Source organism: Suncus etruscus, chromosome 2, assembly GCF_024139225.1.
Source record: "Suncus etruscus isolate mSunEtr1 chromosome 2, mSunEtr1.pri.cur, whole genome shotgun sequence".
NCBI lineage: Eukaryota > Metazoa > Chordata > Mammalia > Eulipotyphla > Soricidae > Suncus > Suncus etruscus.
Window position 1 is genome coordinate 120,899,928 of NC_064849.1, and position 16,776 is coordinate 120,916,703.

Here is a 16,776-nt window from a genome sequence, read left to right on the forward strand (position 1 = left end):
GTGCAATTGATTCTTACATATTTCCATATCACTGCAAGTAAGACCTTTTGGCATCTTTTGATAGGAATATAATAATTATTTGAAGAATGTAATTTCTGTTTATAATATAGTTGGGTTTGGCATGAGAGTTTTTTTGTTTGTTTGTTTGTTTGCTTAGTGATGTTTTGGGTCCACACCAAGCAGTTTTCAGGGTTTACTTCCAGCTCACTGCTTTAGGATTTTTGGTGGTCTCTGGGGATAAGAAGCAGGATCTGAACCTAGACCTGTATGGAAATGTGCTCTAACCTGATGAACCTAACCCTCGAGCAAGAGGGTTTTAATAGGGGATGTGCAGCTAGGGCATCTAAATTGAGAGATGGTATTAAAATTAGATTTTGAAACAGATAAGAAAATGATTAGGTTTTATAACAGTTAACAGTATTTAGAAACCTAGATTATTTTGATATGTTTGCTAATTACTACCTTATTTTGATATGTTTGCTAATTACTACCTTTCCAAGGAGATAATAAAGTTCGAAGTATAAATGAACTTAGATTGAACATTTGACAGTTATTGGTAATAGACAAAAAATTGTAAGTAGAAGAAATATATTCATTTCATATATATGAATTTTTTAACTTTATGAATTAAATTTTTTATTAAAAACCATGGCTACAAGGCTGTTCATAATAAGTTTTTCCCCATAAAGTTGTTCATGATTGAGTTACAGTCATATAGTGTATGATTTCACTAGTGTGCATTTCCTGCTATCAATGTTCCATTATTCCCCCTTCCTTCGTCCCTCCCTCCCTTCCTCTCTCCCTCCCTCCCTCCCTCCCTCCCTCCCTCCCTCCCTCCCTCCCTCCCACCTTCCAGTGCTTGCTTCTGGGGCAGGCATTTTACTTCCCTCTCCTCCCCTCCCCTCTCTTCTCTGCTCTTCCCCTCTCCTCTCCCCTCCCTTCCCTTCACTCTAAAAGTATTTTCTTTAGTTTACCCAAAGGAAAGTACCAAGAAAAAAATAATGCTTGGTTTATTAGCTATTTTAAAAATACAAAATTGGTACCCAAAGCTAAGTTTTCTGTTTTAATGGGGGAGGCCTCCCCAATGGTTCTCAGGAAGCTCTCAGGTCCCTACTAGTATTTTTCAGACAACCAGGCACAAGTACTGCAATCATAGGCCTTTTGTCCCAGGGGATTACCAGTTAACTCCAACTATGCTTTCTGACCCTCAAGAATGGTTAGCAAAGGCAATTTAAATTCTGTTTTCTTGGTGCCGGAGAGATATCATGGAGGTAAGACATATATGCCCTGCATGCAGAAGGATGGTGGTTCAAATCCCGATATGGTCGGGATATATGGTCCCCCGAGTCTGTCAAGAGCGATTTCCGAGTGTGGAGCCAGGACTAACCCCTGAGTGCTGATTGTGTGTGACCCAAAAACAAACAAACAAAAAAAAAAAAGAATTTTGTTTTCTTAACCTGTGTTTCTCACCTGAACCTCAAAATGGAAAATTTATTAGCTAGTTACTGAATTTGTACCAATAAAGCTAATGCTATTTCTACATGCTGAGGAAAGAAATTAATTTATTATGAAGCTTGGGAAACAATTAGGACTTAATTCTCTTGTGATCTGTTGGGAGGAAAAAACTATTATTGAGGATACATTAATAATGCTAATAAAATATTCTTTGTATTATCACAAAAGATAATTAGATTGAGTAGTCATAGGTAAGAGATTTTTTCAGATTAGTTAGAAGGATCATCAAAAAGATGCAAGAAGTATTTAGACTAGTCATGTTGAGTCAGAGCAATCATTATAGGGAAATTAAAAAAAAAAAATTCTCCAGATTGGTTAGTATTCTAGTTAATACCAACAAAACTGGTACTAAATGAAAATTTGAAGTGTATATTACTGTCTTTATAAGAGCGTTTTTCTTTTAATTTGTTGCTCTTTGGTGCTGCTGCAGAGTAAAGGAGTTTGGAATTAGTCCATCAGACATACCCTTCTCACAGGGTAGTGGCAGTCGCCCTGATCTCTCTCCTTCTTATGAGTATGATGACTTTTCTCCTTCAATTACCAGGTCTACTTCATTCTCTCTCTCTATATATATATATATAAAATGTTTATTTGAATAGTTTTCGTGAATTGTTCCACATACAAATATTTAATTTATGCTTATATCATCCTGAGCCATTTCATTTTTCATTTTCATTTTGTTTGCAGGTGGTGGTTTGCTGCATGAGCTTGAGCTTTATTTTTTGTACATTTTTATTTACTTGCTTTAACATGTTGATTTTAGAAAATTGGGCTATTTCCTCTTACATTTTTTATGATGATGTCATCTTTGCATGTTTACCTTTTATGCAATGTCTCCTTGTCTTCAAGGAAGTAGCTAGAATCTGTTTAGAAAGTATCTTCTAAATGAGAAAACAATTTTTTAATTAGCAAAACTTCAAATCATGATTTTTATACATAAACTAATAGCATGTAGCTATTTTAACTGAAGATTGTGACTTAAAATCTGCAAATTTTTTCTTAGAATTGGCAAAATCCATGTATTGATTGTTATTGTTATTTTTCATTTTCTTTGACATACCCTATATACTTAAATATTTAATTGTAAAGTTACTAAGTTGATCCCTAAAATTAAACTTTACTATTTTTAGATTTTAGATAAATTTGATCTGGAAAGCTGACACCATCAATTTTAGTGTTTTCTTTGAATTACTTTTATGAATAAGTTGGTATATATTTTTGTTTTATATCAGGAATATTTGTTACTTATAGATATCTCTTATGTTTTTATAGGGTGAAAGAATTGACTGTGGATCCATCAGCTGCTGGCGATGTTCGTCCAATAATGCACCATCCACCAAGTCAAATTGATGACTTAGAGGCACAATGGGGTGTTGGCAGTTCCCCTCAGAGAGATGATCTAAAACTTCTTTGTGAACAAAATGTGAGTGACTTCATATAATTGTAATTCAGATTACATACTAAGATTAACTTTAGGGCTGGCAAGATAGTACAACAGGTAACTCGTTTGCCTTACATACTATGGACCCAGGTCTGATTCCCAGCACCCATTTGATCCCCTGAGCACTGTCAGGAGTAATCCCTCAGTGCAGAGCTAGGATTGACCCCGAGCACTTCTGTGTATGGCTTTTTTTTTCTTTAAACTAATTTATATGATCAATTCTCAACCTGAAATGAATTTTCCTACTGTAAAAATGGGACATTTTGAGGCCTAAAATACTACTAAATACCATAACAATGCAAACATGGAACCAGTATAGTGGGTAGGATGCTTATAGCTGGTCTGGGTTCTGTTTTATCCCAGAACCCCATATGGTCCCCTAAGCCACCTGCCATGAGTATCCCTAAGTGAAGAACCAAGAGTAAACCTTGAACACAGAGCTGTCTATGGCCCAGAAACAAAAAAGAAAGAAAAAGTAAGAAAAAAAATTAATCAAAATGCAGGAACAGCCTCTGCCAAAATCCAAAATAACTGTAAAGCCAAAGTGGAAAACACTTGAAATATTCTTTCCTTTGCTTTAGTTTTGGTTTTTGGGTCTCACCCAGTGGTTATTCTTAGTACTTTGTCTTATAGTAACTCCACTTGTGTTTGAGGGACCATGAAGATTGAACTTGGACCTTCTTTTTTACTTTTTGGGCTACACCTGGTACTATTTAGGGGTTAGTCCTGGCTTTGTACTCAGTAATACTGTAGTGAGTAGAGGATCATAGTTCTGGAGATTGAGCCTAGGTCAGATGCATGTAAGGCAAAAGCTCTATTCATTGCAATCTCACTCCAGCCCCTGAACCTGGGCCATGTGCTCTGCCCTTTTAACTATCTGCTTGACCAAGAGAACACTTGACTTTGAAATACAAAGACTTTAAAGATGAAAACCTAAACTGAGTTTTATCCCTGACTCTGAAAATTATTATTTGTTATGTTATTAATTTTTTGATCCCTCCGAGGGATGCTGAAAGGCCATAGAGTATGAGGAATTGAACCTGGTCCTCTCATATGTAAACCATGTCCTTCAGCTCCTTGAGCCATCTCTGTGGTCCTTTCCAAAAGTTTTAAAGGTGGATTTAGTTGCTCTCAATGCTTGAAGTAGCCCTGCATTCATGTTAAATTCAAATAAGATAGTCACTCCCTATAGCAGGCTTTACATTTCTTATTGTTTTTATTTATTTATTTATTTATTTATTTATTTATTTAATGCATTTGAGGCATCATGGTTTGCTATACTGTTGTTAATGATAGGGTTTCATACTGCAACATTCCAACACTGCACCCTTCACCAGTGTTACCCTACCACCCATTTCATCGATCCCTTCTATGTCTTTCTACTACCCTCAAAATAGTAAGCTCTCGGATTCGTTAACTTTTATCCTTTTGTGGCTCCCTTAATATGTTTCTTTATATTCTACATATGAAAGAGATTATTTTTGTAACTGTGCCTCTTAAGTTACAACTCCCGGGCCCGGAGAGATAGCACAGCGGCATTTGCCTTGCAAGCAGCCGATCCAGGACCTAAGGTGGTTGGTTCGAATCCCGGTGTCCCATATGGTCCCCCAGGCCTGCCAGGAGCTGTTTCTGAGTAGACAGCCAGGAGTAACTCCTGAGCACTGCCGGGTGTGGCAAAAAAAAAAAAAAAGTTACAACTCCCCATCCAGTTATTAGTAAATTGCTAATTTCAGGGCCGGCTTATGGCGCTAGAGGTAAGGTGTCTGCCTTGCCAGCACTAGCCTAGGATGGACCGCGATTCGATCCCCTGGCGTCCCATATGGTCCCCCAAGCCAGGAGCGACTTCTGAGCGCATAGCCAGGAGTAACCCCTGAGCGTCACCAGGTGTGGCCCAAAAACCAAAAAAAAAGAAAAGAAAATGACTAATTTCATCTTACTGGTCAACTTGCCTATTGACTAGTATTTATCTGTGTGTTTTTGTGTGTGTGTGTGTTAGTTTCTTTCTTGTCTTCTGTTCATAGATACTTGGGTGGTGGTTGTTGTTGTTGTTGTTGTTGTTGTTGTTGTTGTTGTTCTGTGTGTGTGTTTCTTTACCTATTTTCTGTTCTTAGATACTTGGGTTGGTGGTGTGTGTGTGGTATGTGTGTATTAGTTCTTTACCTGTCTCTGTTCTTAAGACACTTGGATTGTCTCCAGTGTGAATGATGAATATTATAAATAGTGCTGCAGTAAACATAGAAGTGCAAATGCTGGGCCCGGAGAGATAGCACAGCGGCATTTGCCTTGCAAGCAGCCGATCCAGGACCAAAGGTGGTTGGTTCGAATCCCGGTGTCCCATATGGTCCCCCGTGCCTGCCAGGAGCTATTTCTGAGCAGACAGCCAAGAGTAACCCCTGAGCAACGCCGGGTATGACCCAAAAAAAAAAAAAAGGAAGTGCAAATGCCTTTTCTGATTAGAGTTTTTGGAGTTGGTGTCCAGAAGTGGAATTGCTAGGACATTTTAAACTTCTGATCATAGTTCTTTTTTTTTGGGGGGGAGCGGGTTTTGGGCCCTGCCTGGTTGACACTCAGGGGTTACTCCTTGGCTATGCGCTCAGAAATTGCTTCTGGTTTGGGGGACCATATGGGACACCCGGGGATCGAGCCGCGGTCCATTCTATGCTAGAGTGGGCAAGGCAGACACCTTACCGCTTGTGTCTTTGCTCTGGCTCCCAATCATAGTTCTTGAAGTATCAAAGTTATTCACCAGAAGGCTGGACCAATTGACATCCCACCAGCAGTGAATATGGATTCCTTGCCCCACTCTCATCCCTAAACTCACATCAACACCAACACTGATTGTATTACTATGTAGTATATGCCACTCTCACTGGAGTCAGATAGTATCTTATTGTTTTGATTTGCATGCCCTTGATCATCAGTGATGCAAAGAATTTTTTTCAAATACTTGTTGATGATCATCTGTATGTTATGAGTAAGTTTTAGTCATCTTTTTTTTTAATGGGGTAAATTTTTTTTTCTTGTTAAATTTTACAAGTGCTTTTTATATCTTGAACATTAACCATTTGTCAGATGAGTTGTGAACAAAAATTTTCCCCAACCCATGTGCCTCTTTTCTTTTTCAGTTTTCAATTTTTGGTTTTGTAGCTGCCACACTTAACAATGCTCAGGGATTATTTATAGTTGTATTCTGTGGTGCCAGTGTTTGAACCCAAGTCCTCAACATGCAGTGCATGTGTTTCAGTTCATTGATATAAATTGTAGATGATCAGAAGTAATTTAGTGACTTATCATGAGTTCTTACAGCATCCATGTATGACAGATGTGGATGTGGATTCTTTTCAACTTATCAACCCCAGGAAATTATTTTGAAATGGTTTGTGATTAGTTGCTGTTAAATATTGGTGTATTTGTACACATTCATAATACTGCTTTTAGTCTTTAACAAAGTAGATTAGAATAGGATAGTATCATCCAGCCATCATTGCATTGACAGTCCAAGTACTAATACAGTAGACTCACCAGCAGGTTAAGAATCTTAAGTGGGGGGCCGGCGAGGTGGCACTAGAGGTAAGGTGTCTGCCTTGCAAGCGCTAGCCAAGGGAAGATCGTGACCGTGGTTCGATCCCCAGCGTCCTATATGGTCCCCTCAAGCCAGGGGCAATTTCTGAGTGCTTAGCCAGGAGTAACCCCTGAGCATCAAACAGGTGTGGCCGAAAAACCAAAAAAAAAAAAAAAATCTTAAGTTGGGGGTGGAGTGATAGCACAGCAGGTAGGGTATTTGCCTTGCATGTGGCCGACCTGGGTTTCATCCCCAGCATCATAGGTGGTCCCCCGAGCTTACCAGGAGAGTTTTCTAAGCATAGAACCAGTGCCTCAGTGTATAGCTCTACTCTCTCCCTCCAAATCATAATTGGGGATGTTGTTCTGGTGTCTTGATACCGGGAGGTAAGGGATATCAGGAAAAGAGTGTTTTCTTTTTCTTCAGTTACCATCCCCCCCTTCATTTCTAAAATGGTTTTCCAGAATTTCTCCTTATAAAAAAGATTTATGGCTGCACCCAAGAAACTTAAGACACACTGACAAGCCAGCAGTGGGGTCCTCTTTGTTATTCAGAAAAGATGCTTTCAAACCCAAGGCAATGTAGCCATTTCTTCCAGGTTCTTCCAGGTGTTACCCACACCATAATACATTAAAAACACCAACACACCTCAACTGTCACAGTGGGAAAGCAACACAATTCTAGCACACTTAGTGAATAAAAGTGGTAATTCTGAAGAACCAAATAGAACCAACTACCTATATAATAGACTTTCTGATAAGGACTTTAGAAAGGAAATCTTGAGGATATTCAAGAAACTATGGCAAGGGCAGCCAATAAGATTCAAGAGGATATGAGAGTAGAAATGATAATACTTCAAACAGAAATGATAGAACTGAAAACTTGGTAAGTGAATGAAAAACTCACTCTAAGGCCCAGCAGAGTAAAAGCTGGTGAGGACAGAATCACTGAGCTTGAAAATGAGCTGCACAACACCTCCAGAAAGCAGCAGAAGATAGAAAAGAGTCCTTTTGGGAGGGGGAAGGAGTCACACCCAGTGACGCTCAGGTTACTCCTGGCTCAATGCTCAGAAATTGCTTCTGCCAGGCATGGGGGACCATATGGGATGCTGGGATTAGAAACACTGTAGGTTCTGGATCAGCTGCATGCCAGGCAAACCCCCTACTGTTGTGCTATCTCTCAACCCCTGGAAAAGAGTCTTAAAATAAACAAACCAGGGCCCGGAGAGATAGCACAGTGGTGTTTGCCTTGCAAGCAGCTGATCCAAGACCAAAGGTGGTTGGTTCAAATCCCGGTGTCCCATATGGTCCCCTGTGCCTGCCAGTAGCTATTTCTGAGCAGACAGCCGGTGTGGCCCAAAAACAAAAACCAAAAACAAAACAAAAAACAAACCAAAGATGGAAAAAATCCTCAAACAGAAGACAAATAGAACTTTGGTATAAATTATTGGGGTCCCAGATAGCCAGAAATTGAAGAAGCAATAATCAAAAGACATTATTGCTGAGAAATTCCGAGACCTGAAGAGTGCATGCACCCACATGGCACCTGAAGAGAGCCAGCTAAAAGAAACCCAAATAAAAACACTAGACACAATGATGAAAGCCAAAATAGATATAGAATACAAAAAGCAGGATCAAAAAAGGAAATTATACTACAAAGAAACATCCTTTAAAATTTACAGCAGGGCCGGAGAGATAGCGTGAAAGAAGGGCATTTGCCTTACGAGCAAAAGGACGATGGTTCGAATCCTGGCATCCCATATGGTCGGTCCCCTGAGCCTGCCAGGAGCGATTTCTGTGCATAGAGCCAGTAGTAACCCCTAAGCGCTGCTGGGTGTGGCCCAACCCCACCCCACCCCCCAAAAAAAAAGATTTACAGCAGATTTTTTCAACCAACACTACAGGACCAAATTCAATGGTGGGATATGATGGAAAAAAATCAAAGAAAAGAATGCTTCACCAAAAACACTTCACCCAGCCACACTCTTTCAGGTTTAAAGTAATAATAAACAGCTTCACAGATCACTGCTCGGAAACTTAAGGACGCAAAACTAACCTTAAAAGAACAAAAGGGGGGTCCCGTAGAGATAGCACAGCGGTGTTTGCCTTGCAAGCAGCCGATCCAGGACCTAAGGTGGTTGGTTCGAATCCCGGTGTCCCATATGGTCTCCCGTGCCTGCCAGGAGCTATTTCTGAGCAGACAGCCAGGAATAACCCCTGAACACCGCCAGGTGTGGTCCAAAAACCAAAATAAAATAAAATAAAAATTTTGGGGGCCAGAGTGATAGCAAAGCAGGTAGGACATTTGCCTTGCACACAGCCAATCTAGGAAGGACCTTGGTTCTATCCTTCAATGTCCCATATGGTCCCCTGAGCCAAGAGCGATTTCTGAGTGCATAGCTAGGAGGAACCCCTGGGCTTAACCGGGTGTGGCCCAAAAAGCAAAAAAATGCAAGAGAGGGTGACATTAATATATATATATATGTATATAAGGCTATTCATCCCAGCAAATCAGAATACATATTATTCTCCAATGTACATGGGACATTTTCCAAGAGAGACCATATTCTGGGCCATAAAATTGAAAGTTAGAAATGGTCTCAACTAGGAGCCGGAGAGATAGCATGGAATAGCATGGAAGTAGGGCATTTGCCTTGCATGCAGAAGGATGGTGATTCGAATCCCGGCATCCCTTGTCTCCCGAGCCTGGTAGGAGCGATTTCTGAGCATAGAGCCAGTAGTGACCCCAGAGCACTGTGACCCAAAAACCAAAAAAAAAAAAGAAAGAAAGAAATCCTATCAACTATCTTCTCAAACAATGATGAACTAAGTGAATTACAGACAAAAATGTTGAAATACCTTTAACAATTGGAAATTAAACAGCTCACTAATAACCAGTGAGCCTAAGAGGAAATCAAAAGATTTTGGGAAACAAATGAGAATGAGGACTCAAACTATCGAATTTGTGAGATATACAGCAAAAGCAATATTAAGAGAGAAAATAATGGGGTGGGGGTTCACACCTGGCCGCGCTCAGAAATTACTCCTGGCTCTGCTCAAAAATCGCTCCTAGTAGGCTCAGGGATCTTAATGGGTGGTCAGGGATTGAACCCAGGTTGTCCTGGGTCGGCAGCATGCAAGACAAACACCCCTCTGCTGAGCTATCACTCAGGCCCCAAGTGAAAAATTCAGTTTTGCAAGCTTTTGCTAGGAAGGAAGAAAGGGCCTACATAAATAACTGCACAGAAAAATAAACTGGAAAATGACCAACAATATGAGCTGAAATCAAGCTGGAGGAAGGAAATAATAAAACAGCAAAAATTAAAGAATTGGGGGCAGAGTAGTGGCACAAGCAGTAGGGCATTTGCCTTGCACGCACTGACCTGAGAGCCCCTACTTCATTTAAAACAAGAAGGACATATCTTTAGGCAAAAGCTCACCAAAAAAAACAATGGTCCAGAGTGGTGGCGCTAGAGGTAAGGTGCCTCGCAAGCGCTAGCCTAGGACAGAATGCTGTTCGATCCCCAAGCATCCCTTATGGTCTCCCAAGCCAGGAGCAATTTCTGAGCGCATAGCTAGGAATAACCCCTGAGCGTCACCATGTGTGGCCCAAAAACCAAAAAAATAAAGAATTGGAAACCTGGGGGGAGGGGGGATGTAGAAAGCAAGAGTTAGTTCTTTAAAAAAATAAAATTGGGAAACCATTAGCAAGACTAGCAAAGAAAGAGAGAGAAACTCTTAATAAACCAAATCAGAAATGAAAGAGGGTATGTCACAACAGACAGTACAGAAATTCAAAGCAGGGATTACTTTGAGAATATTCATACCACAAAACACTGGAACCTAGAAATGGATATATTTTGTACTCCTTCCCATTATTGCAATAAGATGATTTGCTTGGAATACCTGACCAGATCTATCAGTATCGAAGAAATTGAAATGGTGATAAAAAAGGCTTCCCCAAAACAAACGACCGAACCCAGGTGGATTCACGAGTGAATTCTTTCAAATCTTTAAAGAGAACCTACTGTCAATCCTTTTCATACTCTTTTCAGGATGACCAATTACGATATATCCTAGGGATGCAAGAATGGTTTAACACATGCAAGTCATCTTTAAGGATCAAACACCACTGACTGAGCAAGTGGAAAACAAAGATAAACAAATGGGACTACATTTAACTCAGAATTTCTGCACCTCAGTCGAAACAGTGACCAACATACAAAGATTGCCTACAGAATGGGAGAAACTATTCACATCTGATAAGGGTTTAATATCTAAAATATGTAAGGCACTGGTAGAGCTTAACACATTACAGGGGGAAAAAAAACCAAGCATCTAATCTCATCACAAAATAGGGGGGAACTTCCTTAAATGAAAAAAAAGAAAGTAAGTCCAAAAGATAAATGCTGGGGATGGAGCAATAGCCAGCAGTAAGGGTGTTCCTTTCACTCGGCCAACACAGGACAGAATCCTAGCATCCCATATGATCCTGCGAGTTTGCCAGGAGCGACTTCTGAGCACAAAGCCAGGAGTACCCCTGAGCACTGCCAGGTGTGACCCAAAAACTGGGGGGAAATGCTCTACATAATGAATCAGGGAGATGCAAATCAAAATAACATGAAATACCTCACACCACAGAGACTGACAAACATTAAGAAGAGTAAATACAACTGGAGTTGACACAGATACAAAGAGAAAGGGACTCTCAATAATTCCTGGTGGGAATGTCTACTGATCCTGCCTTTTTGGAAAACAATATGGACATGTCTCAAAACTCAAAATTGAGTTTTCATATGATCTAGCAATACTGCTCCTGGGAATATACCCTAAAGGCCCAAAAACACAGTGCATTGCAGCACTTTTTACAATAGCCAGAATCTGGAAACAAACCAAATGTCTGAGAACAGATGAGTGGATAACGAAACCATGAGTTTACACAATGGAGTATTATTACATAGCTGTTAGAAAAAGTGAAATCATGAAGTTGGCTTATTTATGGATGGATATGGAGAATATTTAATGAGAGAAATGAAAGCAAGGGATAGACATATGATGGATCCATTAATTTGTGGGATATAAAAAGCAAGATAGTATGGCAATAATTCCCAACACAATAGGGATGAGGGCCAGTTTATGGTAGGAAGCTTGCCCCACAAATAGGAGAATGCAGTTAGGACAGAGAAATGACCACTATGACAAAGATAGTTAGAAATTATTTCTCTGGACAAAAAGGGGTGCTGAAAGGAGGTAAAGTGATATGCATGATACCCTTTCAGTAACACTATTACAAACCACAGGAGAAAAGGAAGAGAAAGCGCCAGAGAAGAAAAATGTGTGCCATAGGATATAAGACATGTCCAAGAGAGAAATCTAATACAGGTAGTCAATGAAGTGCTTCAGAATTCTTGAGTTACACATTAAAAAAAATTGTGAGTACGCTGCATGGAATTGGTAAGAATATGCAATATTATATCTTGAGGCAAAAGAAATGAATGAGACACACTGAGCTTGCTTGGGAAGAAAGAAGATATAGTGAGTAGTGGTATAGTGAGTAGTGGTATAGTGAATAGTGAGTGTTTTAGAAATAATACAAGAAACACTTGAGTGTCTCGATAAAAAGCAGATGCCTGAATTGGTGTGATAGCAGAGCAGGGAAGGTGGTTGGTTGCCTTGCACAACGTGGCCAACTGGGTTTGATCCCTGATATCCCATATGGTCCCCAAGCCTGCCAGGAGTGATTTCTGAGTACAGAGCCAGGTGTAATCCCTAAGCTCAGCCAGTTGTGCCCCCACCCCTCAAAAAAACAACTAAGAGTTACATAGATATAATTTAAGTTGTGTAAAGGAAGCAGTTCTGAGAAAATAGCTGATTTACAGTCTTCAATAACAAGGTTTATTTTTTAATAAAAAGGTTGTTTTTGTTTTGGGGCCATATTCAGTGATGCTCAGGACTTACTCCTGACTCTTGGCAGTTTTACAGGAGACTAAATGGGATGCCAGGGATGAGTCTGGGGCAGCCTCATGTAAGACAATCACCCTATTCTGTACTATCTTTCAAACCATCTGCAAGAAATGTATTTTTGAAAAGCTGCACTAACAAAAATTTGGGGTGGCAAGAGTAAAAGAATTGGAGAAATATGTAGTGAGGGCAAGGGATGGAGGGAAAGTACAATGGATGAAGAATTGAAAATTTTCAGGTTGAGGCCCGGAGAGATAGCACAGCGGCGTTTGCCTTGCAAGCAGCCAATCCAGGACCAAAGGTGGTTGGTTCGAATCCCGGTGTCCCATATGGTCCCCTGTGCCAGCCAGGAGCAACCCCTGAGCAATGCTGGGTGTGACCCAAGAAAACCAAAAAAAAAAAAAAAAAGAAAATTTTCAGGTTGAGATGTCAATGAGGGGAGAAATTTAGAACATCTTAGTTTGATGTGTAGGTACATCCAGGAAGTGGATTTTTTAATTTTTTAATTTTTGGGATTTTTTTAAAGAGGGTTCTACAGTAAAATGAACTAAGTGAAGATTATTTCTTATACATAGAAATTTCTTATATATAGAAATATTTTTATACATGTATATACATTCTAATTTTCTTACTGAGTATAAAATATTTTTTATCCATAAAAGGAAATGAACTTTCCCATTCATACTGTGTTATTTTAAGGAAGAAGAAGTTTCTCCACAATTGTTTACTTTCCATGAAGCTGTGTCACAAATGGTAGAAATGGAAGAACAAGTTGTAGAAGATCACAGGGCCGTGTTCCAGGTAAAGTAAGACAGTCCCTTTTAATCAGAATGTTCCTTTATAAAAATTGCCAAGGGCATGACTTATTGGTATAGGACTGGCCTTTTATGTGTAAGACCTTGGGCTCAATTCCTTGCATTGCAGGGAGTAGTCCCCAAACACCACTACATTATTATCCTAAAGAACAAAGGGAATAATAGTCTCTTTAAAACTTTGGAACTAGACAGATAGTTACGGACATAAGTGTTTGCCTTAAGTCCATCCTCAATTTGAATCCCTGGCACTTCAGATTACTCTCGATCCACCACAAGGAATACTCAGGACAGAGCCAGTAGTAGCCCCTGGCTCAAACTCCCCCATTTCCACCCAACATACACACACACACACAATTATAGTAGTTCAGTGGGTGATGCATTTTCTATACAATTGACATGGCACTATATTTGTTCCCCCAGAGCATTGCCAGGTGTAACCCCAAACAGCAACAGAATTAATAGCTGAAAGTTTTGATGATTCTTTAAGTTCACACTAATGTAAAAATACTTGTGGAGGCATTAACAATAATACAGTGGACAGGGTGCTTGTTTTGTACATGGCCATGTAACATAGCAAAAATTAAATAGAATGAATGATAACTACAAACAACCTTCCTATGCACTATATTGAAAAGATTATCCCTTTTGCTTTTTGTATTTAGTCTGTTTTTAGAAAAAGCTTGAACCTCTGTCCTCAACTTAGGTAGACTTCAGAAGAGTTTTTTGTTTTGTGGAGGGAGGAGGGATCACATCCAGTGGTTCACAGGGCTTATTCTTGGCTCTATACTTGGATCCCTAGCAGGGCTCAGGAACTATGCATATGTGGTGCCAGGGATGGAACCTGGTTCAGCTACTTGGAAGGCAAGTACTTTGCTACTATATTATGTCTCCAGCTCCAGAATTCTTTCTTACTGCTCACAGAGCAGTTGAGGCAGTATCAGTTTCTATAGAATAAGTATGCTGCTTCAGAGGAGAGGGCCTGAGGTTTGCTGCTCAGGCCAAACTGTCCATTGCAGATGCATAAGGGGGTCTACTAGTATCCATCCCATTGTGTTCAGCCTATTTAAAGTATGTTTACTTTGATTTCCTATTCTATACCATTCTGTTTAACACTCTGGAGGCTACTATCTATAAGGATATGAGACATGCAGAGATCTTCCAGTCAACTCTTCCTCCTGCCACTTGACTGTAAAAAGCACTTCGTGGGAAGAATATCTCAGACTAATCTTGAAATCTTAATCTCTAAAGAAATGTTAGTCTTTTCAGACATTTGGTTTAAAGGCTGAGGATTACATGAGAAAACTTTCAGACAATATAGTACATTATTAAAATTGTTTTAATCGGGGCCAGAGAGATAGCATGGAGGTAAAGTTTGCCTTTCATGCAGAAGGATGGTGGTTCAAATCCCGGCATCCCATATGGTCCCCCATGCCTGCTAGGGGCGATTTCTGAGCATAGAGCCAGGAGTAACCCCTGAGTGCTGCAGGTTGTGACCCAAAAACAAACAAACAAAAAAATTGTTTTAATCAGTTAGGTCCAGAGAAGTAGCTTAAAGTAGCTTTTTATGCAGGAGGCCCAATTTCAATTCCTGAGCACCACTCTCTGTGACGACTTCTGAGCCAGGAATAGTCGCCAGAGCCCTCTTGTGGCCCAGAAGAAAATAACAAGAACACACAGCTGTTTAGTCAAACCCTATACACAGTCTCTTTAGGCCAGGGGCATTGTAGTTCATTAACTTGTAATTAATTTATCCCATTGTAGTTAATCTAATTAACTTGTAATTTTATTTAGAAAATTGTTCTCATTTCCTTGTTTCTTTTTTGGTTACTTGGAGGGTTTTGATATTCGGGTGCTGGTGGAGCTCAACAGTTACTCCTGCCTCCATGCAGTGTCAAGAATCAAGTCTAGGCCTCCAGTGAGATGTCTCTCTCTGCTTTCACTCCGTGCATCCCCAACACTCACTCATTTTGTTTGTTTGTTTGGGGGTTATACCCGGAAGTGCTCAGGAGTTATTCAGAAATCGCTCCTGGCAGGCTTGGGGAACCAAATGGGATGCTGGGATTCCAACTTCTGCATGCAAGGCAAATGCCTAACCTCCATGCTATCTTTTTTGTGGGGCTTAGTTTTCTGATTTAGTTTGGAGGCCTCATCCAGTAGATACTCCTAGCACTGTGCTCAGCAGTCACTTCTAGTAAGCCTTGGGATCGTAGGGGGAGCCAGGATTCAAACCTGGGTCAACTACATGCGTTTTAGACGGTTGACCTTGAGTGAGTTTATTTCTGTAGAAGTTTGGCATGTTTGTGAGAAAAGTCTAATGTAGCCCTTTTAATTCTCATAGATAAGGCTTTGAGTTTGTGAAGTTCCTGAGCTGTTGCTTATCTATGAAATTCTATATTATTCCTTAAGACCTGAAGGAGTTTTAAAGTATTCTTGTGAGGCTTTCGTGTAATTGAGGTTTTTTTTTTTTTTTTTTTAATTTATTTTTTTGGTTTTTCCGGTCACACCCGTTTGATGCTCAGGGGTTACTCCTGGCTAAGCGCTCAGAAATTGCCCCTGGCTTGGGGGGACCATATGGGATGCCGGGGGATCGAACCGTGGTCTTTCCTTGGCTAGCACTTGCAAGGCAGACACCTTACCTCTAGCCCCACCTCGCCAGCCCCTAATTGAGTTTTTTTTTTAACTTTCCCACCATTTGATTGATCTGGTATAAGTTTATTTCTGGGATTGGGCCCATACTTAGTGATGCTTAGGGGTTATTCATTGTAGTGCCCAGGGAACCATATAGGTTTCTGGGGAATCTCACCTGGATTAGCAGAGCACAGGCAAGCATCCCACCTGCCATACTATTGCTCTGGCCCTCATTCTGCTCTAAAACCTACTTGTCCTCCTAACTTTTATTACAGTATTGATTTACCAAGTTGTCCGTAATATAATTTTAAGCATTAAGTAATCAAACAGCATAGGGCTAGAGAGATAGCACAGTGGGTAGGGCATCCCATATGTGTGTCGTCTTACCCCCCCTCCTCCCCCCCAAGCCTGCCAGGAGTAACTTCTGAGTGCAGAGCCAGGTGTAACTAACTACACTTCTGACCACAGAGCCAGGAGTAACTCCTGGGCTCTGCTGGTCTGGCTCAGAAACAAACAAACAAAAAATTCAAAAATCAATCCTACCAGTAGTGTGACCTTCCTTCCTTTCATCAGTGTTCCAAATCTCTCATCCATCCCATAGCCCATCTCCATGCAGGCACAAACAAATTTATCTCATATTGACTTGTTACAACAGAAAGGCAAATGTAATTGTCAAAACTTAAGTCAATACAAGTCAACTTTGAAAGATTGCTATCTCCATGGTGTTATTAAAGTATATAAGGATTTACTGAGCTATGGCTAGTTGAGACTTCTGCAGTATTAGCTCACTGAGGTTTGTGGCTTACTAAATAATTTTCCTATCATTTTCATAAATATTACTGGACTGACACTACT

The 16,776-nt window shown here is 40.2% G+C and overlaps 1 protein-coding gene across 4 annotated transcripts in view; it reads left to right on the forward strand.

The window, feature by feature from the left end:
- The window catches only part of KIF2A (kinesin family member 2A), a 93,968-nt gene that overhangs the window by 68,287 nt on the left and 8,905 nt on the right, over nt 1–16,776 (forward strand). For 2 of the 4 annotated variants that reach the window (XM_049768757.1, XM_049768758.1), the window contains exons 17-19: nt 1,946–2,059; nt 2,788–2,938; nt 13,178–13,279. In XM_049768757.1, the coding sequence (XP_049624714.1) occupies nt 1,946–2,059; nt 2,788–2,938; nt 13,178–13,279 (367 nt within the window). The remainder of the gene's footprint in view (nt 1–1,945; nt 2,060–2,787; nt 2,939–13,177; nt 13,280–16,776) is intronic. The other 2 variants (XM_049768759.1, XM_049768760.1) reach the window with 1 other exon arrangement.